Source organism: Diplotaxodon limnothrissa, linkage group LG12, assembly GCF_057381915.1.
Source record: "Diplotaxodon limnothrissa isolate DT_005_m linkage group LG12, D_limnothrissa_male_GT1.1, whole genome shotgun sequence".
Taxonomy (NCBI): Eukaryota; Metazoa; Chordata; class Actinopteri; order Cichliformes; family Cichlidae; genus Diplotaxodon; species Diplotaxodon limnothrissa.
In genome coordinates this window covers 3276763-3299239 of record NC_140607.1, presented here as the reverse complement: position 1 = coordinate 3299239, position 22477 = coordinate 3276763, and the positions used below count along the sequence as shown (strand labels likewise).

Below are 22477 nucleotides of genomic sequence, written 5' to 3'. Positions count from 1 at the left end.
GTTACTATCCAGGTGGTGCATTTTGCCTGGCTCATAGTAAATCAAACTATATTTGCAAACAGTTCTTTATTTACAGGGTTCTTGCACTACTGACACACTTCATAAACACACACAGCCCAGATACACATGAAAATATTGTATATCTGAACAATAATGCAAAAAAAACAGCAGTACACTGTCAGAGCTGGAAGACACGTCTACAGCAATGAAACCTTGATGAAAAAGAAAAAAATCCTACAACTGTAAAATTTCCAGCCTTTCATGAATCAGCTGCAGCCTGCATGTAAAGTCTATCAGCGATTAAGATCTTCAGAGAGGTGTGGTTGGTGTGGAGGCCGTAGTGGGAACAGTCACTGGGTGCAGCCCCAAGTCCAGGGATGGAGTTTCATCTGTTGGAGGCGGGCTCTTTTTCTGCGCCTCCATCTTCTCTGTCAGCTGGGTGTAGAGCTCCTTCAGTGGCTCACTGCACTGTGAACACACAGCACACGTGTCAGCACATACAGTATACTGACATTCAACTCGCGTTCACACGTGTGTGTGCGTGTAAGACTACAATGATCACTGTCCGCATTTTAAAAATGAGTTAAAGTGCATCATCCTGTCCACACTCTATGCCCTTAATTTCATTCTGAATATGACAGCAAAGAATCGTGAATCTCATCTGTCAGCCTCTCTGATCCCCTGCTCGTACTGCTGCATCTCAGTCTGCAGCTCTGCTCCTCAGGCCTGACATCTGATTAGACTGCTCTGCTCCAGACATCAATCTTTATGTACTCAGATTAGTTCTCCAGACTCTGAACCTTCTTCTCAGTTTATCTGGCTGCTCTGCACAGACAGCACTGACTCGCCCAGTTCACCTCTGCCTGTAATCTGCTCGGTCAGGGCTCAATATCCCATCTATGATCCTTTCAGCCTGGAATGATTATTTATCTTCTATCCAAGCACAGGCTGCTAGATGCTACATTAAAGACAACAGATGCCAATGTGGTGGATAACTGCTAAGAGTTAAACATCTAATGTCAGTTTGTGTGCCGACCAGGTTAACATTTATAACCTGTCAACCTAATAACTGTTCAACACTACAGTGCTGTTGAAAATGAAACTTTTTTCTACCTCTGAAATCCCTCCAAGTGTTGTTTAGGGTTATGAATGTTAATTAATTCTGCTCTTAGTGAGTAGAGGAGCTGTGTGTCTGTGTGCAGCGGCACAGTGCGAAGTGCAAATTTCAAAAACAGAAAGACTATTACGAGAAATGACAACGAGGGGGAGGAAGTACACGCCACTGTGGTCGAGGAAGTTCTACAATGTTCTAAATGCTTAATCACTGGTCAGCTACCAGCAATTATTGATAAGTCACATTTTTGAATTAGATATAACTGTCATCTAAATATTCAAGTTCATCCTTACACACAGGTATTCGGGCCAGTTAAGATGCATATTTTGAAGGCGGAGTAAAAAATGAATGATGTGATCAACCATCATTGAACAGAGGGAGTGGCTCCAACACCAGCTGCCTGCCACCTGCAATGTAGCAAATGTACTCTTGAGAGTCCATCCCAGGCCCTTCAACCCCCACTCACACCTTTTGTCAGGTGACTTTAAGTGTTCGCATGACAGGGTGGGGTAATGTCTCACAATAGTTCTTCCCGAAACCTCTGGTGATAATGACCAGTGTTGTGCAAGTTACTTTGAAAGGGTAATTAATTATAGTTACTAATTACTTATTCAAAAAAGTACCTGAGTTAGTGACGGAGTTAAAATTAATTACTAGGAAAAGTAACTATTGCATTACTTTAGAAAAATATTTAACCCTCTGGGGTCCAGAGGCTGTTTTTGACCACTTTTGATGTTTCCTCCACATTTCACCTTTAAAAACTGTTTATTTGCCTTGTTTGGTGTCATCCTCACACAACCTCACGTGTCTGAATTTACAGTTATGTTTTCATTTTGATATACTGTATTAACACAACTGATCTGAAATCAGACAAAAAACATAAACTCTGAGTAGAAAAAAGTTAGATTTTTTACTGTAACAACCACAAACATGTTTAATGATCATATTTCAGAACTTTAAATGCAAATAAAATTGCAAATTTTAAAATCCTACGCACAAGTTTTGCAAACAACAAAGTTATTTGCAAACTTTTACCCTTTTTTAAATAAACATTTCAACCTATTTACAGAACAATCAGCTGTTCTGCATTAAATAAGACGCCACACAAATTATTTGTGCCACTCCAAAAAATAATTTCTGTCCACTTTAAGAGAACATCACAGCCTGATACCTGCAGGTCTGACATAAGGTCATAAGCAGAGAGGTCTCGCTGCGCTGTCCTTAGATATTAAACGTGACGAAACTATTCTGCGTATATCTTGTTTATCATGACTCTGGTTTTACGTGGACTATCAGCACAATTTAAAAACTGGTATATATCACCTTGTTGCTTTGTCATTGTGAAGTGGTCATGTGATTGTTTTGCCACGACTACTTTATTCTTCCAAACAGCAGCACTCATGCGATCGTTTTGCTCCCTTGTGCCAAAAAGTGGTTCAACACGAGGGTTTAAATGGAGCTCTCCACCTGAAACCTACCTGTTTTGGAGGGTCCAGCGTTTTCATTAAAGTTTCCATACATGATGGTAACACTTTGTGGTGTAGATGCAGTAACATCCTCAGGGTGTGTCTGTGGACATTTTCTTTACTGTAACGAATTCAGACAGTCGAGACAATCTTGGTTAAAACAACAACAACAACAAATCATGTGATGAGAGAAGGGTGTTTGCTCTTTGGGCAAAGACGTGTCAATCATGAGTCTTTAGCCAATGACAATCCTCTATTCTCTAACACTGAATGACCAACTGGAGAGCTGTTCACTGTGCTGTGACCTACGTAAAAGGGACTGTAGGGGGTGAGACCTATGCAGCACAGTTTATGCCACACTTGAAGGTGACTTGTGTGATTGCCTTGTTAGCTTCCTGTATTATGCTAACAGGAACTCACGTTTACATGCAGTATTATGTTCCACAGTTAAATTATGTCCTGATACACACAGAATAAACGATCTTTCCATGTTTTCATGCTTAAGGACATGGACTGGCAGTTTTGGGATGGCCCCTTTCAGCACCTGCTTACATCTTTAAAATCACTTTTAAACTTCTGTAAAACGTGTTTATAAGATGCTACAGAAATTAAATCTTTATTGTTAATATTGTCATCCATTAACCTTCCTAACTGCTCAGCGAATTTAGGCTGGTGGCGTTGAAAGGGGACGGTCAGCAGTTGGGGATCTGAAACTACTGAACCACTAAGCTTTCTGCTATTGTCAGAAGCTGGGTGGTAATAAGAGCTTTGTGTATTTTTAGTCAACTTTGGTGGTGTGGGATGAGAATGGGGATGTAGTCTTATACTGTAACACTGAGTCAACCTACCTGGAGAAAGATGTAAGGAGGAATCCATCAAAGACAACTGAACAAAACTCTTCTGATCCAAACTCATCAGAGAGAAGTGTGAGGTGTCCAGTCAGCAGGTGAAGGAAGATATCACCAAAAGCCATATCATTGTAGGTCTCCACTACGGGGGGACAAAAAAGGAAACACTTGTAAGACTCAAACTGTTCCTATAAAGTGGGATGGTCAGTCATTAACACACTGAATGTGAAGTTTCTGAATATATGTTCCTGGTGACTAATTTCTTAGTTGACTAAACTAGAAAAGCCTAAACATCGAAAGTGTCCTTACTCTACTGAAGAAACATTTCTGTTCAGCGAAATTAACATAGGGGTGAAACACGTGATTTCAGTTCACTGGCAATAAGTCCAGCAGCAGAAAAACTCTTTGACAACAGCAGATGTAGTGGGAACATAGACAGCGACTTGCAAGTTGATGTAGTCATGGGAAACGACTAATACATGGCTGACTTTGGGGTTGGGAACTATTTTATAATTGAAAATTATTCATTTCTTCCTCGTGTGTTTTAATTATGTTAGGAGGGTATTGTTCAGCAAACTCATGGTAAAAGTTCAACACAGACCAGTGGTGGCACTTTTGAGGGAGCACAGGGACCACGCCCTTAATTGTCATCTGACAGCTCTAAGGTAGGGACACACAGCATGTGCGTCCATCAGCTTTGTGACTGTCCTGTTTAGATCAGAACCGGCAGTTTTCATCAAGTTTCATCATCAAAACAAGAAACTGCTTCCTACTCCAACATGATGTTGTTTGCCACTACCTTATTGCTTCTGTTGTCTGGATACGTAACGACCTCGTCTTCCAGTCCCAACTTGCTAACAGCACCTCGCAGATATGCTGCCAAGTTTTCCTCTAATCCACAAATTAAAAGCATTGCTAATTTCCTTCAGTAATAAAAGGACAGATTTTTGACACACGACTCATTTGTCGTGGAATTTGAACAGCCTGCTGTTGCATACTTAGCTTCATTTCCTCTGTCAGTTTTGGTTGTGCTACAGTCTGCCAGGCACCGTGTATTCAGGCTCATTATATTTAATGAACTTTTGAAAGCCTCTGCATTCAACAACACTGAGTGAAATTTTCTGCTGTGATGAGCTACGGACTGTAGCATATTCAGGTAAACAATGTCATACTGGTGTGGCTAACGTTAGCAAAAGCTTTCTTTACATGAAAATGAACGTCCCCATGCCTGTGCTAAATATGTGTATTGCTCATGTTGAGTGTTGACAGCCAGTTTATTCTGACAAAGCCTAGATACAACTCTGTTTTCATTTTCTGGAGCAAACCACGTTAGGAGGGGTGCAGCTCCATCTGGGGGCAGAGGGCTACATAACAACTATGTACTGGCACTGGACAGCAATCAAAATATTAACGATCATATTACATGACTGGTGCGTCTGTTGCAGACTGCTGAAAATATTGTAGAGTAGTCGACTAATCGTGCACATCTTTGTTAATATTGTGATTTATTAACAAAACCAAAAAACAAGCAACGTAACTGAGAGATCAGGTATAAGACTCAGTCACGTGAAAAAAAGGCAGTGATACTGCATTTTGACTCAAGTTACAGGATGAAATTGTTGTTATAGTTATAATTCAGACACTCACCAAGTGCAGGCAGCAACCGTTGTAAGGCATTCTTGTTCCTCAGTTTGGCGATGTGGAGGACATAGTAGAGACCCATTTCACAGGCCACTCTGTTCTCCTGCAGGTATCTGAGGGGGTAGGGAAACAATAACCTGCTACACCTCTGTGTGTGGTCCTGGAGACAACCACTGTCACCATTTGTTCAGCTTAGTGAACCGACTTAATGAATTGCCTCCACAAACGGATCCACCCACTAATTCACTACATCCCATTTCAAATTCCACCCAGGACAGAATCAGAATCAGAAAGACGTTATTTATCCCCAAGGGGCAATTAACATACAACAGAGCAGCATAACGTTGAAGATAAGGACAATAAGAGTGAGATAATAAATACACAGAATATACAGTTTAAAAATCAAAGTGACTGAAAGTGAATAAATAACTGTAAGTGACTAAAAGTGAATAAAGTGTCGGTAGTATATTATTCTATGTGTGTCATCGATAGTCTGGATGCCCTTGCATCATTAGGGCAAAGTGAACAGGCCAGCTACTGGTAGACAGAGCAGACCAGAATGACCAACCCGTGTACTTGTGTAGGAAAGCCTATGATTCAACCCAGGAATGCCTACAACTGCAAAGATTAACAAAACCCCAAGAGCCTTCAACAGTAATTCAGCAGGCATATGGAAAATGAGACTAAAGGCCAACTTCAAGCCAAAGCCTCCATCAAGTGCAGGATTTGCCAAAGAGATGCTCTGTCCCCACTGCTGTGCTGCATAGCTCCTCACTCAGGTCCTTAAATATGACAGGCTACAGACAGGCCACCTCCTCTACAGATGGTTGACTCCAACGTTATGCCAGAAATAAGTAAGACATCAATTCACTGATCCACAACACTTAGATAGACGGAGCTGTAGGGACTGCTCTGATAGAAGGCAACGCTGCAGACACTGAGGATCGTTATAAATACCTTGAAATCTGACAGGCAAATTTTAACCACAAAGAGGCCACTGGGAAAGATGCAACTACCAAACAGCTGCAGAGGAAGCACGAGATCTGTGGAACCAACACGTATGCCCTGCCAATCATCGGATGCTACTGATGCCTGGCCTGCTGGGATAATAAACTGACCCAAGGAGAAGTTGCTAGAAGCATAGAAGTCATTGTCATAAAGACAAACATGCCCAAGGTTTCAAGTAATGAAGTCAATGCAACTGATCTCTTATACATCATGTTACATCAACATCTCTATAGTTTATCATTTAAAACTACTGTCTCTGAGAAGAAAAATAAAGGAGCAGTACTAAAGACTTGTGGTTTATGATTTCTCACTTGTGTTTGGTGATTTGTTTTGTACAAACATGTGAAGAATTGACATTTTATAGTTAAATTTAGAAGTGACCTACATTAGAGTCAGATGTGAGGGTTACCGTGGTAACAGTGCTTCTTACCTCCCGAGAAAGGAAGCTATGAGATGAAAGTACTGATGACAACCTGCGTTTGATGCAATATAACATCTGCCTCTCCTCTTTTGCTGCTGTGTTTTTACCTGTTGAAGGATTCAGGCAGGGTGGTGGGGTATGACAGCGAGCTCTTTTCTTCACTTGGGAGCTTCTGTTCCACAGTAAAGGTGTGATCATCCACAACCACTGACATCATTGCAGGCAAAAAGCGAGTAACCACTTCCAAATCCTGAGGGTGACATAAAAATACCAATAATGTCACGGTGACTTCTGCTGGACTGCTTTCCTGATACTTGCAGTGATATCTTTCAAAGTAATGTTTGAAATTATTACAATGGAGATTTATCATTTGCTGATTTGGATTACTGTAACCGGACAATATAAAAGACTTCAACAATGCGCATCATCACTTTTTAAAAGCAAAACGAGGAAGGAACGAGGCACGTGCAGAGGTAAAGAGGAGGTGGAGAAGCAGCTTTCCCTGTTGCTGTTACAGTACAAACAGGGTGCAGAAAATGCCAAATATAAACTCAGGTTGCATTAGAGTGCTCTTGGTGCTTCTAAAATGTTTTTATTACGGGGTAGGGCTCCCATCTCTGATGAATTGAGACACCTAAGTCAGCCAAAGTGGCTGCATTGGTCACTCTGACAAGAACAGCAGACCCAAGCTGATCCCAGAAATATTCAATGGGGTTGAACCTGCATGCAGGCCACTTCATTCTCTCCACTCCCAAATAGTGGATGTAGTCTTTGAGATTGCCTCCAGTGATGACAAGCTAAATTTCCAGTGACAGAGATGCTGCCCCGTGCCATCACAAGTGCCATCACAAGTGCCATAGGCAGAATCTGGACTCACTGCTGAACATAATGTTCCTCCACAAGTTCCCAGCATATATTACCATCACCAGTACAAATGGACCTGACAGTGAAAGGCAGTGAATGGCGATTGGATGTGTGCAGTCTGTTCTGGATAGTCTGGGTAGAGGGATAATCTCAGCATATCTGTAGAAGACTGTCTATGGTTCCTAAGTGCTGAGAGGGTAAGGATACAGTCGTTGCGTTGTCTCCTCGGACACCCACTTTGCAGCCTATTTCTGACATCTCACGTTACACTGGAGCTGGGCCTTCAATTTGGAGATGGTACTAGGGTTCACTTCAAATAATGCTGCAAATTGGTTTTGGGGAACACCAGCTTGAAGTTGCCATATGGCACAGGGCATAACCAGATTGGCATGCAGGGTCCATGCTCACAGGTACAAACCAGGCATCTGACTATCAGCACCTGGGGTACCAGAAGCTCAAGACAAGAGTCAATAGAAGAATTAGCTGTATGGCACTGGTAGAGAAGATTTGCCACATTTTAGGTGCAACCCACAGTCAACTTTGCTGCTCAACCTATTAATGGATTGGCCTTACAAATGTGGCACAATGTAATGGGACATAAATAGGCTTTCCAACAGCATAAGATTTAGGGCGAAGAAGCATTCTTACAAGAAAGAAATAACTGACTAAACACGAATGATCTTACTTTTTGTGGTAAGTGTATTTAGTTCTGTGTCAAGAAATCAAGGTTTATTGAGATATTCAAGTTCATGAGCTGTGTAGCTCTGCCTATAACACAATGCAAGGACGGCATGAGGGAAGTAATTATTGAGTCACTAGGGCCATGACCTTCTAAAATTTTGGAATTGAAAATATGAGTTACAGGTGTAGTGACCACATCAGCACTGCGATGGAGACATGCGTCTAAACTGTCTTCGCCCCTACACTTCTATGGGATTGAGGCAGCTAGTTTATTGTAGACTAAAAGAGAATTTGTTGTCATAGCTTTCAGTACTTGTTGAGAAAACAAGTATTGAAATATATATTACATACGACTATTATTGTAAGATTATCAGTATTTTAAAAACCATTTCTTATTATCTGTCGACAGTTGACATTAAATACCATGAATTGGATAAATTACTCAATTTAATACATTTTCATAATGCAATCAAAGGTTAGACAGCAAATTATTTTATAATTCTAATGATCATTTCTGAGTACTGCTGGCCAAATACAGTTGTGGTCAAAAGTTTACATACACTTGTAAAGAATATAACATAATGGATCTACTGAGTGTCCCGTTATTTCTAAAACTCTGATTTTTCTCTGATAGAGTGATTGGAACAGATACTTCTTTGTCACAAAAAACATTCATGAAGTTTGGTTCTTTAATGACTTTATTATGGGTTAACAGAAAAAAGTGATCACATCTGCTGGGTCAAAATTATACATACAGCAACATGAATTAGCAATTTTGGTGACTTAGAAAGTTGTCAGTGAACTGAGCTTCATAGCATGGCCTCTTAACTTCTTGTGAGTGATTATGAGTGACTACAGCTGGTGACTTCTCTTAGACAGGTTAAATAGGGCTCATTGGATACAAACGCCCACAAATGCTACAATGGGAAAGTCAAAGGAGCTCAGCATGGATCTGAAAAAGCGAATTATTGACTTGAACAAGTCAGGAAAGTCACTTGGGGCCATTTCAAAGCAGCTGCATGTCCCAAGAGCAACAGTGCAAACAATTGTTTGTAAGTATAAAGTGCATGGCACTGTTTCATCACTGCCAAGATCAGGAAGAGAATGCAAGCTATCACCTGCTGCTGAGAGAAAATTGGTCAGGAGGGTAAAGAGTCAACCAAGAATCACCAAAAAGCAGATCTGCCAAGAATTTGAAGCTGCTGGAACACAGGTGTCATTGTCCACAGTTAAACGTGTTTTGCATCTCCATGGACTGAGAGGCTGCCGTGCAAGAAGGAAGCCCTTGCTCCAAAAGCGGCACCTTAAGGCTCGACTGAAGTTTGCTGCTGATCACATGGACAAAGATAAGACCTTCTGGAGGAAAATTCTGTGGTCAGACGAAACAAAAATCGGGCTTTTTGGCCACAATGCCCAGCAATATGTTTGGAGGAGAAAAGGTGAGGCCTTTAACCCCAAGAACACCATGCCTACAATCAAGCATGGTGGTGGGAGTATTATGCTGTGGGGCTGTTTTGCTGCCAATGGAACTGGTGCTTTACAGAGAGTAAATGGGATAATGAAGAAGGAGGATTACCTTCACATTCTTCAACATAACCTAAAGTCATCAGCACACAGGTTGGGTCTTGGGCGCAGTTGGGTGTTCCAACAGGACAATGATCCCAAACACACATCAAAAGTGGTAAAGGAATGGCTAAATCAGGCTAGAATAAAGGTTTTAGAATGGCCTTCCCAAAGTCCTGACTTAAACCCCATTGAAAACATGTGGACAATGCTGAAGAAACAAGTCCATGTCAGAAAGCCATCAAATTTAACTGAACTGCAACAATTCTGTCAAGAGGAGTGGTCAAAGATTCAACCAGAAGCTTGCCAGAAGCTTGTGGATGGCTACCAAAAGCGCCTAATTGAAGTGAAAATGGCTAAGGGACATGTAACCAAATATTAGCACTGCTGTATGTATATTTCTGACCCAGCAGATGTGATCACTTTTTTCTGTTAACCCATAATAAAGTCATTAAAGAACCAAACTTCATGAATGTTTTTTGTGACAAAGAAGTATTTGTTCCAATCACTCTATTAGAGAAAAATCAGAGTTTTAGAAATAACGGGACACTCGGTAGAGCCATTATATTATATGCTTTACAAGTGTATGTAAACTTTTGACCACAACTGTAAGTGCTTCTCATCCACTGTAAAAGCCAATGCGCAGAACCATGAGTTTATTTTAGATCAGTCCGTTTGGCCTGTCTTAAGCATCTATTAATTCCCTCCAATCTGTCCAAAAATGTTCTCAAAGGTTCTGCACTGGCTTCCTGTAACATTGAGATTTCTGTTTCACATCTTGGTTCTTACTTCTATACCCTTACAAGGCGAGGCTCCCTCCTACATCCTTGATCCACTCCACTCCTATTCTCATGTCTACAAATAAAATTCTTCTTGTTGTCCCGCACACCTGTCTGAAATCTATGGGGGACTGTGCATCCCAAACTACTGAATAGCTTACCGCCCTCTCTTCGTACCACAGCCTCTGTGTTAAAAAACAGTTTAAAACTCATCTGTTTGGCGTTTGGCTCATATTTCATGTTCTGTGTTGTTTTACAAGTTCATACATGTTCATTTTGTCCTTAGACAAGCTGGTTATTGAAACCTCTGTAAAGCCCACTGTGACTGGTTTCTTGCCTTTCAAAGGCCTATATGGTATGAATACATTTTACTTTTTTTTTTTTATTAACCGAAAGAAATTCAAATCAAATAGAAATCAAACTAAAGGAATTTGCTTCAGTTTGATTTATAGCTGGTTTAAATAAAAATACAGATTTTTCCAGAGACACTACAATACTGTGAGTAACAATATTTACGTACACAGCAGGTCCCCTGTTTTCTAATCAGTGAAAGCAAAAACTTGATGCACAGATTCAGATAAACCTGTGTTGTCGGCATTTACGCACCAAACGAGGCTCTTTGAAGACCTGACTGTCAATCATGTCCCAGGCTCCTTGACCCAGTGAGAGCATCCTCAGCAGCAGCATCAGGTCAGGACTATCCTGTGAGCAAAAACATACGACATGAGACTGTTATCAAAAATGCTGCCCCATCACAGTATATGTATGTGGGTACAGACAACTAGTAATTAGCATTAGACAACATTTAAAATGAGAGATGCACTGCTGAACAGCATTGAAATATTATGTTTAACCTAAATTAGTGCATGAATTTTGTTTCTTATTTCGACTAGTTTAAAACAAGCCCACATTCAACATAACATTAGCTCACTAACTGAAACTGATTTTAAAAACATAACATGTACTGGGGCAGTAATGGTGTTGTCGTGATTAGCACAGTTGCCTCACAGTAAGAAGGTCCAGTGTTCAAATCCTGCTTTGGCCTTTATGAGTTTGCATGTTCTCTCCTGGTATTCCAGCTTCCTGCCCCCAAGGATAACTGGTGAATCCAAATGTGAGTGTGAATGGTTGTCTGTTTCTGTCAGTGGCTGCATGAATTAAATGCACCGCTCTGACTGCTTGCTTAAAATCAACCATTTTTACACTGTTGTATTTTCTTCTTTTACTGAAATAACCTCACAACCTTAAACATAATATGACACTGCAGAATAACTGCAGGGAATTATTGTGTTTTGGGTTTATTTCAACTTTCTGTGTTGCACAACTAAAACTTGCACTTAGAGTGGCACTGTTTCATCGTCTAAACTTCTAAATGTGCCTCCCTTCCTTTTCTTTGCCACATTGCGTGTTTTTGCTGTATCACCCCAAAGTTGTCAGTCAGTATAATACCACAAATTGTCAGCACAATTGTGTATCACTTCTTCTGTTTCTCATGCACAGTATACTCACTCGTGGTAAAGCATCCTGACTCAGCAGCTCTTGCAGGTTCCTCATGATACTCAAGACTAGGGTGTTGCAGGCAAACGGGTCACACAGGATCATAGACAGGTCCCTGCAATGCACAATGATCAAAACATTATTTTGTGCATCTACCAATGATCAGCAACTATTTTCATAAACCAGCTCCTCGTCTGTTACCCAAGGACTTGCTCTTGTCCTTTCTTCACTCCATCCAGGAAACCCTGTAACTCTCTGGCTCGCTTACCATCCACAAACTTCTCACGGATACAGGCATCTAAACACCAAGTGAACTGTCAAAGTGCACAAAACAAACGAGAAGAACCCATTCAACACACAAAGTAAAATACACTGGAGATGTGATTAGGGACTTTATTTACCACCAGTATCTGTGCCCTCACCTTATGGCAGGGATCCACCGAGCAGATCTCACTGATGTCCAGGTCATGAAGAGACATGAGCAGTTCTGCTCTCAGGGTGCAGTAGTGGACATTCCGGGTTCGCAGAAAGAGAGTTCGTAAAAACTGCAGCACCATGTCATACAGTTTCACATTCTTCCCGATCATCTGAGTCAGCTTTAGAACCACCTACAGTACATAGACAACAGGAATAGTCAGCAAAGGGAATTCCAAAACAGGAGCTGTATATAATTTACATGCTCCTGAGAACCCCAGACCTTTGACTAAGAATGCCAAGTTATTTTTACTCTCCCCTAAATACAGCACTTTCATCAACTATTTAGACCTGCTGTTTCAAACATTAATGATGGGATTTCCGGCTCTTTTTAGAGGACCGGCTCTTCGGGTTGTTTTGTTGCTTTAATTTATTATCAACAACAATATAAAATTATGCACAAAAGGAATTACTAATGTAAAAAAATTTGGTTTTATTTATATAATAGGGGTGCAACGATACACAAAATTCACGGTTCGGTTCGGTTCGATACTTTGGTGTCACGGTTCGATATTTTTTCGATACAAAAAAAATGTTTATGCCTTTTTAATTTGTCATTTATTAAAATTATAAATATATATTTTAACTCAAAAGTACAGTTTTTAAATTTAACCCTAACCCTTGTGCGCGTTTTTTATTTTGACAGCGAATGCGCATCAGTGCTGTCGCTCTCTATACACAGTTCGCGCGATTGCAAAGTGAAAGCAAAAAAACAAGCGCAAATTCAAACGCGACTTCAATATGTCACATATTGACAGTGGCTCACCGATGCCAATGACATAATTACCCAGCTACATTTCCGAAAGAATGCAAAAGCATTGACATATATTTTTCCTACAATAGCCCGACGGGCAGGGAAGAGATAGATTTTGGTAGCCCGACTGAAAAAATCGCTAGCCCCGGGACGTCGGGCTAGCGATATTGCAAGCCCTGTATCTGATTGAGGAATCACTCATCTTTGGAAAAGAGAGTTTATTACAGAGAAATGTCTCTTTCCAAAATAAAAGCTATACTATCCGCTTCTTCTGGGCTATATTCTCAGCAGCATATTAAACAGCTGTCTAAATGACTCGGCTAAAGTTAGTAGCATGCTTGCTTGTTTTTTTTCTGCTTCCACTTGTCTTTGCACTAGGATGATGTCGGCGTAAATGTGCAGTCATATTCGTTGTGTTCCCACTAGTGCTTTCAGGTTAATCTCGTTGAAATGACCTTAACGCCACAACACGGCAAATCTCCGTTAACGAGCTACCGCCGATCGCCCCGTGCATGGGGCTAGACGGCCAACACGTTAACGAGCTAACTGCGCTAACACACTAGTTCCCACCCATGTAATTGAGCATTGCATGGCACATCCAACATACTGTTTTACTTTAGTCCATGACGCGCTTACCTTCAGGGTCATACGTCACATGAAAACCAAAATAATTCCAAACGCCAGATCTGAATGAGGGTGGGGGAGGTCCATCTTGCAAGGAGAGCTTAACTTCTGTCTCGCTAGCTTGCCCTGCGCTCTTCCTTCTGATGATGCTGTCTGTGTTGAGCGCTCAGTGGATCTGCGTTCGACTACTCCGCCTAGGCTGCACTGTCGACCCTAGGCGGAGTAGTCGAACGCAGATTCACTGAGCGCTCAACACAGACAGCATCGTCAGAAGGAAAGTTGATAAAATAAATTACAAATTTTGTATTGTTCGATACATATGCGTACCGAACCGAAAGCACTGTATCGAACGGTTCAATATCGATACGAATATCGTTGCACCCCTATTATATATGTTTATATATAAATATATACGGTGGCCCCTAGAGAAAAAACACGTACAAACTCCAGAGCACATTGTTTTGGAAGTTCAATTAACGCTAGCAGAGCTACCTAGATCACTTAAATTACACAATTGAAAGCATATGTGTATTGTTTGTGTATTTATACACAAACACTCATATATATTCAAATAATTAAAAAAAGAAGAAGAGTTAATTTACCTGTTACTACCACACACCAAATGCAGTCGTTGGTACTTGCTGGCTTGTGTAGCCACGAGGTAACAAAAGCTCAACACTGCCCCCTAGCATCCTGGAGCACTTCTGTTGTGTTTTGGAGTTTGTGCGCATTTTGGAGGTTTCACGTGCTTCAGAATTTGTATGTGTTCTGGAGTTTGTACGTGCTTTGTCTGTAGGGGCCACCGTAAATATACTTGTATTTATTCACACCACATGAAATGTAATAAATAAATCATATAATACAAAAACCAACTAGTTACATTTCAACTTTTAACTATTTAAATGCATGAATAAACTTACTGAATCCTTTATCATCTGCAACTGAAAATAGTTGTGGATGATTACTATACCTTTCTAATGTGACCTTGTTGTCCCTGGCTCTCTTTCTCTCTCTCTCCTCCTGCTCTGTTCCTGTGCTACTGTGAGTGTAACTACCGCCCCTCCCCCCTCTGCCCAGTGCAAAGCACAAGGCTGATGTGCGGAGTGAAGCGGGAAAAAGTGCGAGAGAGAGAGAGAGAGAGAAAGAAGAAAAAACCACAGCTCCCAATAAGGAGCCGGCTCACGTCGTTCACTTCAGAGATCCGGCTCCAAGAGCCATTTCGTTCGTGACCGACACATCACTATTGAACATTTAAGAGTTTCCTATGCATCTTTGGTGACGTTATTTTCTCTTTCATTGCTTTTCAGTGCCTATGCCTTTCTTCTAATTCCACTGTCAGAACTGCTAAGAATTGTTAACAAAATAATTTCAGAGTGACGATGCTAGCACCCAATAGTTACAACCAGGTACAGCACGATCCATAATCCTGACTTATTCTAACATATTGACTTTAGTCATCTGTAACTCATGTTACAATGGTACAATGCAAACATAACTAGCATTTGACTTCTACAGATTGATAACACCGTGGCAAGGTGCCAGCTAGCTGCATGTTGTGCAAGACACATTATGAAAAGCACATACAACATAACAGGACAACAGGACAGGCAAGTCCTCTGTATGTCTCTCAACTAATTTGGTCCATGACAGCTTGCACACAATATGTCAACATGAGCCATATGCAAAGCGAAAGTAACAGAAGGTTGACTGGAGCTTGCTTATTGGATGACACCCGTGCAAGTAAAGAAGTTGCACCAAACTTCTTTTCTTTTAAATAAATGAATCTGATTCACAGCTGTGGGGACTGGGACACTAATCAGATCTAAGGACGGCCAAACAGACAATGCACATGGCCTGAGACGAGAGCTATAGAAGCCTGTCGACCTAAACAACACTACAGTGGCTTTTACTGTCTGTGAATGGTGCAAAAGAAGCCCACCATTGGCTGGGACCACCACTATGTTTTCTCAGGACTGCATTCTCAGCCCCTACTGTACGCCCTGTACACCTATGACTGCACACCAACCCACCCAACCAACATCATCGTCAAGTATGCCGATGGAGATCAGACAGCGCAGAGGGCGGAGATAGAAAACTTGCTCCGCTAGTGCTCCGAAAATACCCTGAAGTTGAATGTCCTTAAAACAAAAGAACTCATAACTTCAGGAGGCACAGACATGTCCACTACCCTCTTATTATAAATGGAGAATGGGTGGAATCTGTCCAAGAAATGTCCAGATTGTAATGGCTGCTAAAGGAGCTTAAGGAAATTAAAATTGTGTTACATTGTTTAGTCTGAAATAAATCTGAAGCCAGTGTTATTGTGCTCTGCAACTCACCTCGCCTTGGCGTCGTGTTTTTGGAGAAGGGCTGAAGAAATTGTGCAGGATGGAGAGGTCGCTGCTGAACAGAGCTGCTTCCTTCTCCACAATGTACTGTTTTAGGAGAGGTGAGACTTCATCCCCAAACAGAGCCTGGTTGTCCTGCCAGATCTGCCTTTTTACCTCTACTGCACACACCTTGTAGAGCTCTTTGTCAGCCATCACCATCTTTAGTTTCTTCTCTGGCACCTGCAGGAAGAAGCAAGCAATAAAGGTTAAAAAGAGGTCCGCCTAAAACGGATCCTTGGCTTCTTGTCAAAACTATATTTTCTCATGTACTGCTTACAACATTCCCCTCCCTTACTACGAGCATCAGCTAATGCTGGAGACTGAAGTTAGTTAACTTCTCCAGTTTGCACGATGGCTGATTATTTCTATCCTGTACCAGTGTCTGGCAATAGTAGACACTCACAGTGATTGTTCTGTGGGAATTAAAGAGAGTTGGCCAAGAAACAAATGCAGCATGTCTTAGGTTATTCTCACACCTGCGGTATTTAATCTCTTTAAATCAAACTCCCCCCACCTCCCTCCCACCGAGGCTCTTTGGAGGATGTGGTCTGAGTATGGTTCCAAATGAACTCCAGAGTGCTTTGTTTATGGTGTGAAAGTGATCCGAGCCCAATCCAACTCCCAGGTGATAGTTTAAACTAAAATAAATCCCTTAGCCACATTTGCTTTGTATTTTCAATGCAGGATTAATTACGGATGAAATTATTAATCCTTTCAATTAAGGATCAATTCCTATAACGGATAATGGTTGAAATACTTGCCTTAGGTAGATGCTTCAGGACCTGCATCACCACCGGCTGAATAGATGGCATTTTAACAAGTGGGAAGCTCTTCTCGAGCAGCTCTTCAAGCTTCCTGTATCTATAGATAGAAGAAAAGAGCAAAAAAAAAAAAAAGTCATAAAAACACTGGTTCCCTCAGCAAGCATACAAATAAATTAAAAAAACCAAAACACAACCAATCACAGACCTGTCCTCCTCCTTCCCCTCGGCTATGACGGCAACTCGCTCCATCAGCTTTTCTCTAAGCTCATCAAAGACAGACTGGTGGAACTCAAGCCGAGGCGTGCCATGGAGATCGAGAAAAGGAAGAGCAGACTGGAGCGTTGGCAGCAAGATTCCATTTTCCATCTGCAATAATGTAACATGTCAAGGACTCATCAGGAATTAGTTCTAGCCGTGCAGCTACTCTATTCAAAGTCAGCTTACCCATAAGGGCACACACCTGTAAAACATGGCCAACCACATTTTATACTCCATGATATGGTTCATATAATACGGGCTTTAAATGGTCCACAAAGTATTAAATGTAAGTTAAATATGAAATGTAAATTGCATAAATGAATAAACTTAGTAGGTTTATTGACTCTTTGCCTAAAAATGTAAACAGAAAAAAGAATTAAGCACGTCAGGAGAAGAAATACACCATGTTTTCATTTTGAATATTTTGATTTGAAACCGAACTGAGAGCTGAATAACAAATCAACTTTAACTGTGCTATAATGGCTACACGACATGGGCATAGCCTATATGCATAATAGGAACATATGTCTGTAGAAAACAGCAACTTATTGTAAGTTGTCCAGAAAAAGAATTATTCTCATATTCCCCCATACATTTGTTAGTCATCTGAATTATAACGTTTAGGGAAATCCCTTATAAAAAAATTTCAATCAATATGTCATGTTTTTGTTAAACAAAATTTAATTGTTATCACTGACCAAAGTAAGTTTGGTGATGGCTGTTTTGTTTTTCACATCGCCTTTGGAAATATCCTTTTTTCCCTGATGACCAGTCAAAAACCTAAATATTTTGAGCTTAGCATGAAAAAATGCAAAAAAACAAACAAACAAACACCCGACAAAGCCACAAACACTCAGTATTACCAGTGAATGCTGAGGATTGGTGTTTGAAAAGCTCAAATAAACAGTTACTGAATTTGTTGCAAGTGAATCTGAATTTGATTAAATCGCTGATTTTCTGTAGCTCTGTCATAATGGTTGGTATCTGGGAAAATAATAAAACTGCCTCAGCATGTTCCCAAGCTGAAAATGTTCAAGATTGTTAAAGCTCTGATAAGAGAGACTACGTTTAATGCAAACGTAGTCTCTCTTATGAGTTGGCAAATCTGATCAAACTGACAAAAACACAAACACAGGATATTTCTATTTTAATCATGTTAGATTTTAATTTACATTGTAACACCTCTGAAAACCTACGGTATTACCTATGTTGTAACTTGACATGCTCCGCCCTAAAAATCACACTTACTTCAGTTACTGTGATCGGTTGATTCAGCACTGTTCATTCTCCCTTCAAATTTCTAGCTACTTTTTGGCTGCAGTGTTTTAATTTATCAGTGAAAGAATAACTATGATCATCTCAATATAGGAAATAATAAACAAAGCATCATTACAAGGACTTACAGATGTCAGCAAAGACTAGTGAAGCTATTGGAAGGAACATGAGGGGATGTACAAAGAAGTGGAAAAACTTGAGGGACAAATGTGTTTACTCCTAAAAAAAACTGAGGACAAAAAAAAGAGACCCAGGAGGGAAAAATGTTGGCGCATCTTATTTCAAAGATTCACCGCAGATGTGGACAAGATGATAAACTTTAACTTTTCTACTTTTACAATCATTTATTAAAATGTATTTCTTATTTTACTACAGCCAGTCTCTTCATGACCTGGACATCAGTGAGATCTGCAGCTTTAAACTGCAGGCAATCACTGGTTCAGTGAGTTTCACAGTCACTGGACTTCTTTAAGTTTCTTGAAGATGTTTTGTTCATGTTTCTCTCATCCAAGAAGCTTCTTCAGTTTTCTGAAATAGTTCCCTGAACTGAAGAAGCTTCTTGGATGAAAGGTGATCTTCAAGAAACTTTTATTTCCAAGCTCCTAGATTACCATGACCTGGGTGACTGAGAACCTACAGAGACTCTTCTATGAAACAAACTACACATGCAACGGGCCTTATAAGACAGTGATTATATACTCTCGTGGACACTGCGTGGATAGTGCTCATCTTTTTGACTGCACAAGACTATTACATCTGTGCAATTTTAAGGACAAGCGACATAGCTGGAATTTACAAATCAGCAGGGGCAGAAATGTGCAAAAGATGGAGTTAGCCACATCACCTGCTAGTTATCAATCCGACGTTCTGAACCACGCTGTTCAGTGCCATGGAGAGACACTGCATGCTCATATCTTAGTCGGTTATGGGACATGAATATCAGGCTGTATTAAATAAAACTGAAACTAGATACTGAGCCCATGAATCACCCAGTAAAGTGTCTATTGAGGACACAAATCAAAGAAGTTTAATGGTTGCTTTCCCATAAATGTCTACAACCAAAGGTATTGCCCCAAGGTGTCTATGTAAAAGAATGCAGGTTTAGATATGGTAGAGCCATTACTCTTAATCCCACTATACAATGTTCCTTCCTGTTAAAAACAAGTTTTTCCTTCCTACTGTTGCCATAAAGAGTGTCTGTGACATCCCTAATACTTAGGGAAGATTGACTTGAGTACAAATCTTTTTAAATATCTTTTTTTTTAAAAATGGGACTAAATCTTCTCAACCTCTTCTATGCAAATAAATAAATAAATAAATAAATAAAAATTAAAAATGCACAAATCACGACAGGGGCAGGAATCTGTTTTTTGCTGCATCTCCATGGGGCCCAGTCTGGGTTATCTCCTGAGCACCGATATAAAACCGAAAGGCCAAATAGCACAGTCTATGGTTTGTGCTCAAACTGTATTACCTATTTAAGACAATAAATAGCTGTTCAAACTCTCTAAAGCTCTAAGTTGTCGTCGACTTATATCACCTACTCTCACCTCATGGAGGTAAAAACACTCCAAACACACCACAAACAAACACAACAGAACGGCATACGTTCTGTGCATTGTGAGATTGTCTGCCATCTCCAATCCTCTCTCCTGCTTTTACAGATCTGGCGGGAGAGATCCGAATAAAGGGCGAGAAGGCGATGAAAATCCTGCATTTTGATTTTTTTTTTAATGCAGGATATTAGCTCAAAAATATGAACTTGAAGTAGAGAGCAATTTTCATTGACCATTTCTCCCACTTTCTCTTTCTGCAATCTGTGTTGTTTTATTGTTGTTTATCGCTACAACAGTGATGAAAATAGCTTGGTAGGAAACAACGAAGAACGGTGACTAGCTTTGGATGGTTAAGAACATACGTTATCGTTTGTTTATCAATCCGGGAACGCTTATTTACCGTTAGTCGAAATGTACACTCTATCACTCGAAGCATTAAGCTGTTGGGTGTTACCTGAAACTGATCGATGGCTTTCAGCGGCTCTGTGCAGTTAGTGAGAGTTTCTTTAAGATCCTCTCCGTTGGATATACCAAGCTCAGGCAGCCCCGCGAACATCGTGCTTTCAGTTTAAGCATCAATTAAATTATCTGAGTCAAATCGATGTCTTCTGGCGGGAGTTTAGTCAACAAAAGTAAATTCCTTCTGCAGAAAACAACACATTCGCCTTTTCAGTGAGAGCTTCCTGTGTTGCAACTTTGTAAACACTCCGCCAGAAACATCCGCGATGAAACGTTCCAGCGTGCTCTGCGGTAAAAGGGCGAGCATCAAGGGTTCGATTGCAAGCTGCGGAGAATCGCGAACGTACAGAGAGCTGATGTAAAACCGAGTGTTAAAAGTGTCCGCTGCATTTACTGTCTGTGCCTTTCATGCTGTTTTTGTTCGCGGTGAACTCAGCTGAAGCTGTCTGCTCTATTTCAAACTCCCTTTGCTCCACCGTAAATTGGCCGTACTCACAAACATGGGAGGATTCTATTGTGGCAAAGATCGTGGTAGAAGTATAATTACCTCGGGAAAATACGTTTAAAGTTTTATTTAAAGTCTCATATAAAGTCATTTTTAAATGCTTAACTAAAGAGATCAAAAAGCATATTTGCAGACTCATACAAAAAAGTTTGAGCATATTTGAAAAGTTTTACTCCATCAAAACAACTAACAACTTTTTTAAAATTTAAACATAACACATCAGTCTTCAAAATAGTGATGTGTCGGTCGCAAACTAAACAGATCTTAGAGCCGGCTCTTTGAAGTGAACGACGCGAGCCGGCTCCTTATTGGATTCAGAAAGTTTATTCATGCAGGCCCATATGAGAGAGAATGTGCATCTTTTTGTTTTCATATTTGAATTTATATTTAATTGTGTTGTGGTTTGCAGTGTTTTGTGTTGTTTCACTTTAAAATTGTTTAAAAGGAAAAAGCTGAAAATTTAAATACTTAAAAGTTGAAATGTAAATAGCCGTTTTTTGTATTATATGATTTATTTATTACATTTTATGTGGCGTGAATAAATAAAAGTATATTTACGGTGGCCCCTACAGACAAAGCATGTACAAACTTCAAAACACGTACAAACTCCGACGCAGGTACAAAACACAACAGAAGTGCTCCAGGATGCTGGGCGCAGTGTTGAGCTTTTGTTACCTCGTGGCTACACAAGCCAGCAAGTACCAACGACCAGATTTGGTGTGTGGTAGTAACAGGTAAATGAACTTTTTTTTTAAATTATTTGAATATATATGAATGCCTGTGTATAAATACACAAACAATACACACATGCTTTCAATTGTGTAATTTAAGTGATCTAGGTAGCTGTTTTGGAAGTTCAGTTAACTCTAGGAATGTGTTTTTGAGTTTGTTCGTGCTTTGTCTGTAGGGGCCACCGCATATATTTATATATAAACATATATAAATAAAACCACGTTTTTTTACATTAGTAATTAATTCCTTTTGTGCATAATTGTATATTATTGTTAATAATAAGTTAATTAAAGCAACAAAACAACCTGAAGAGCCGGTTGGGAGCCAAAAGAACCGGAAATCCCATCACTACTTCAAAAGCCTTCTGTTAGGCACATGGCTATTTTGAACGACACATTAGCTGTTAGTGGTGTCTTAGAGTATGTATGCCACAGTTCTATATTGAACCTTAAGTTGTCCCTGATTTGTTCAGAGGTAGTGTGTGATAGAAAATGCGTTCATAGACTGCCTGAATGTGTGTGTGAATGGGTTTATGTACTATAGCTTGTAGCAAAAGCTACTTTCAGTGCTCATTCAAACTAGAAAAGTGCTAAATAATGACAAGTTAATCACAAGTGGTATTGTATTGCACACTGAGTCTGGAATATTTAAAAAAGGATCCCATTTATTTTGGATTTTGTGCACACTGACATGAGTAAGCTGAACATTTACTGAAATTTGTGAATCTAAAGCAAAACTTGTATAGGGCGAGCTTTACTTTAAGAATGATTTTCGCTACATAATATAAAAAGCCAAAATTAAAAA

The 22477-nt window shown here is 40.2% G+C and overlaps 1 protein-coding gene across 1 annotated transcript; it reads right to left on the bottom strand.

The window, feature by feature from the left end:
* Positions 1 to 200: 200 nt before the first annotated feature.
* Positions 201 to 20660, bottom strand: nelfb (negative elongation factor complex member B). Its single transcript, XM_085367784.1, has 13 exons — positions 20432 to 20660; positions 17094 to 17254; positions 16886 to 16985; positions 16074 to 16304; positions 12305 to 12490; positions 12084 to 12196; positions 11895 to 11997; positions 10992 to 11087; positions 6606 to 6748; positions 5076 to 5182; positions 3429 to 3570; positions 2593 to 2701; positions 201 to 468 (listed from the first exon to the last, which is right to left on the bottom strand). Exons 1-13 carry the CDS (start codon positions 20531 to 20533, stop codon positions 310 to 312), a joined length of 1752 nt encoding a protein of 583 aa, XP_085223910.1. The 5' UTR covers positions 20534 to 20660; the 3' UTR covers positions 201 to 309.
* Positions 20661 to 22477: the final 1817 nt, after the last annotated feature.

What these genes read in the sequence shown, in the direction of transcription:
- nelfb (XM_085367784.1), bottom strand. Translation starts at nt 20,533, where the DNA reads ATGTTCGCGGGGCTGCCTGAGCTTGGTATATCCAACGGAGAGGATCTT. An exon ending in AAGCCATCGATCAGTTTCAG is followed by an intron (nt 17,255 to 20,431) that starts GTAACACCCAAC and finishes ACATTATTGCAG; the next exon opens with ATGGAAAATGGAATCTTGCT. An exon ending in ACGGTTGCTGCCTGCACTTG is followed by an intron (nt 3,571 to 5,075) that starts GTGAGTGTCTGA and finishes GTCCCCCCGTAG; the next exon opens with TGGAGACCTACAATGATATG.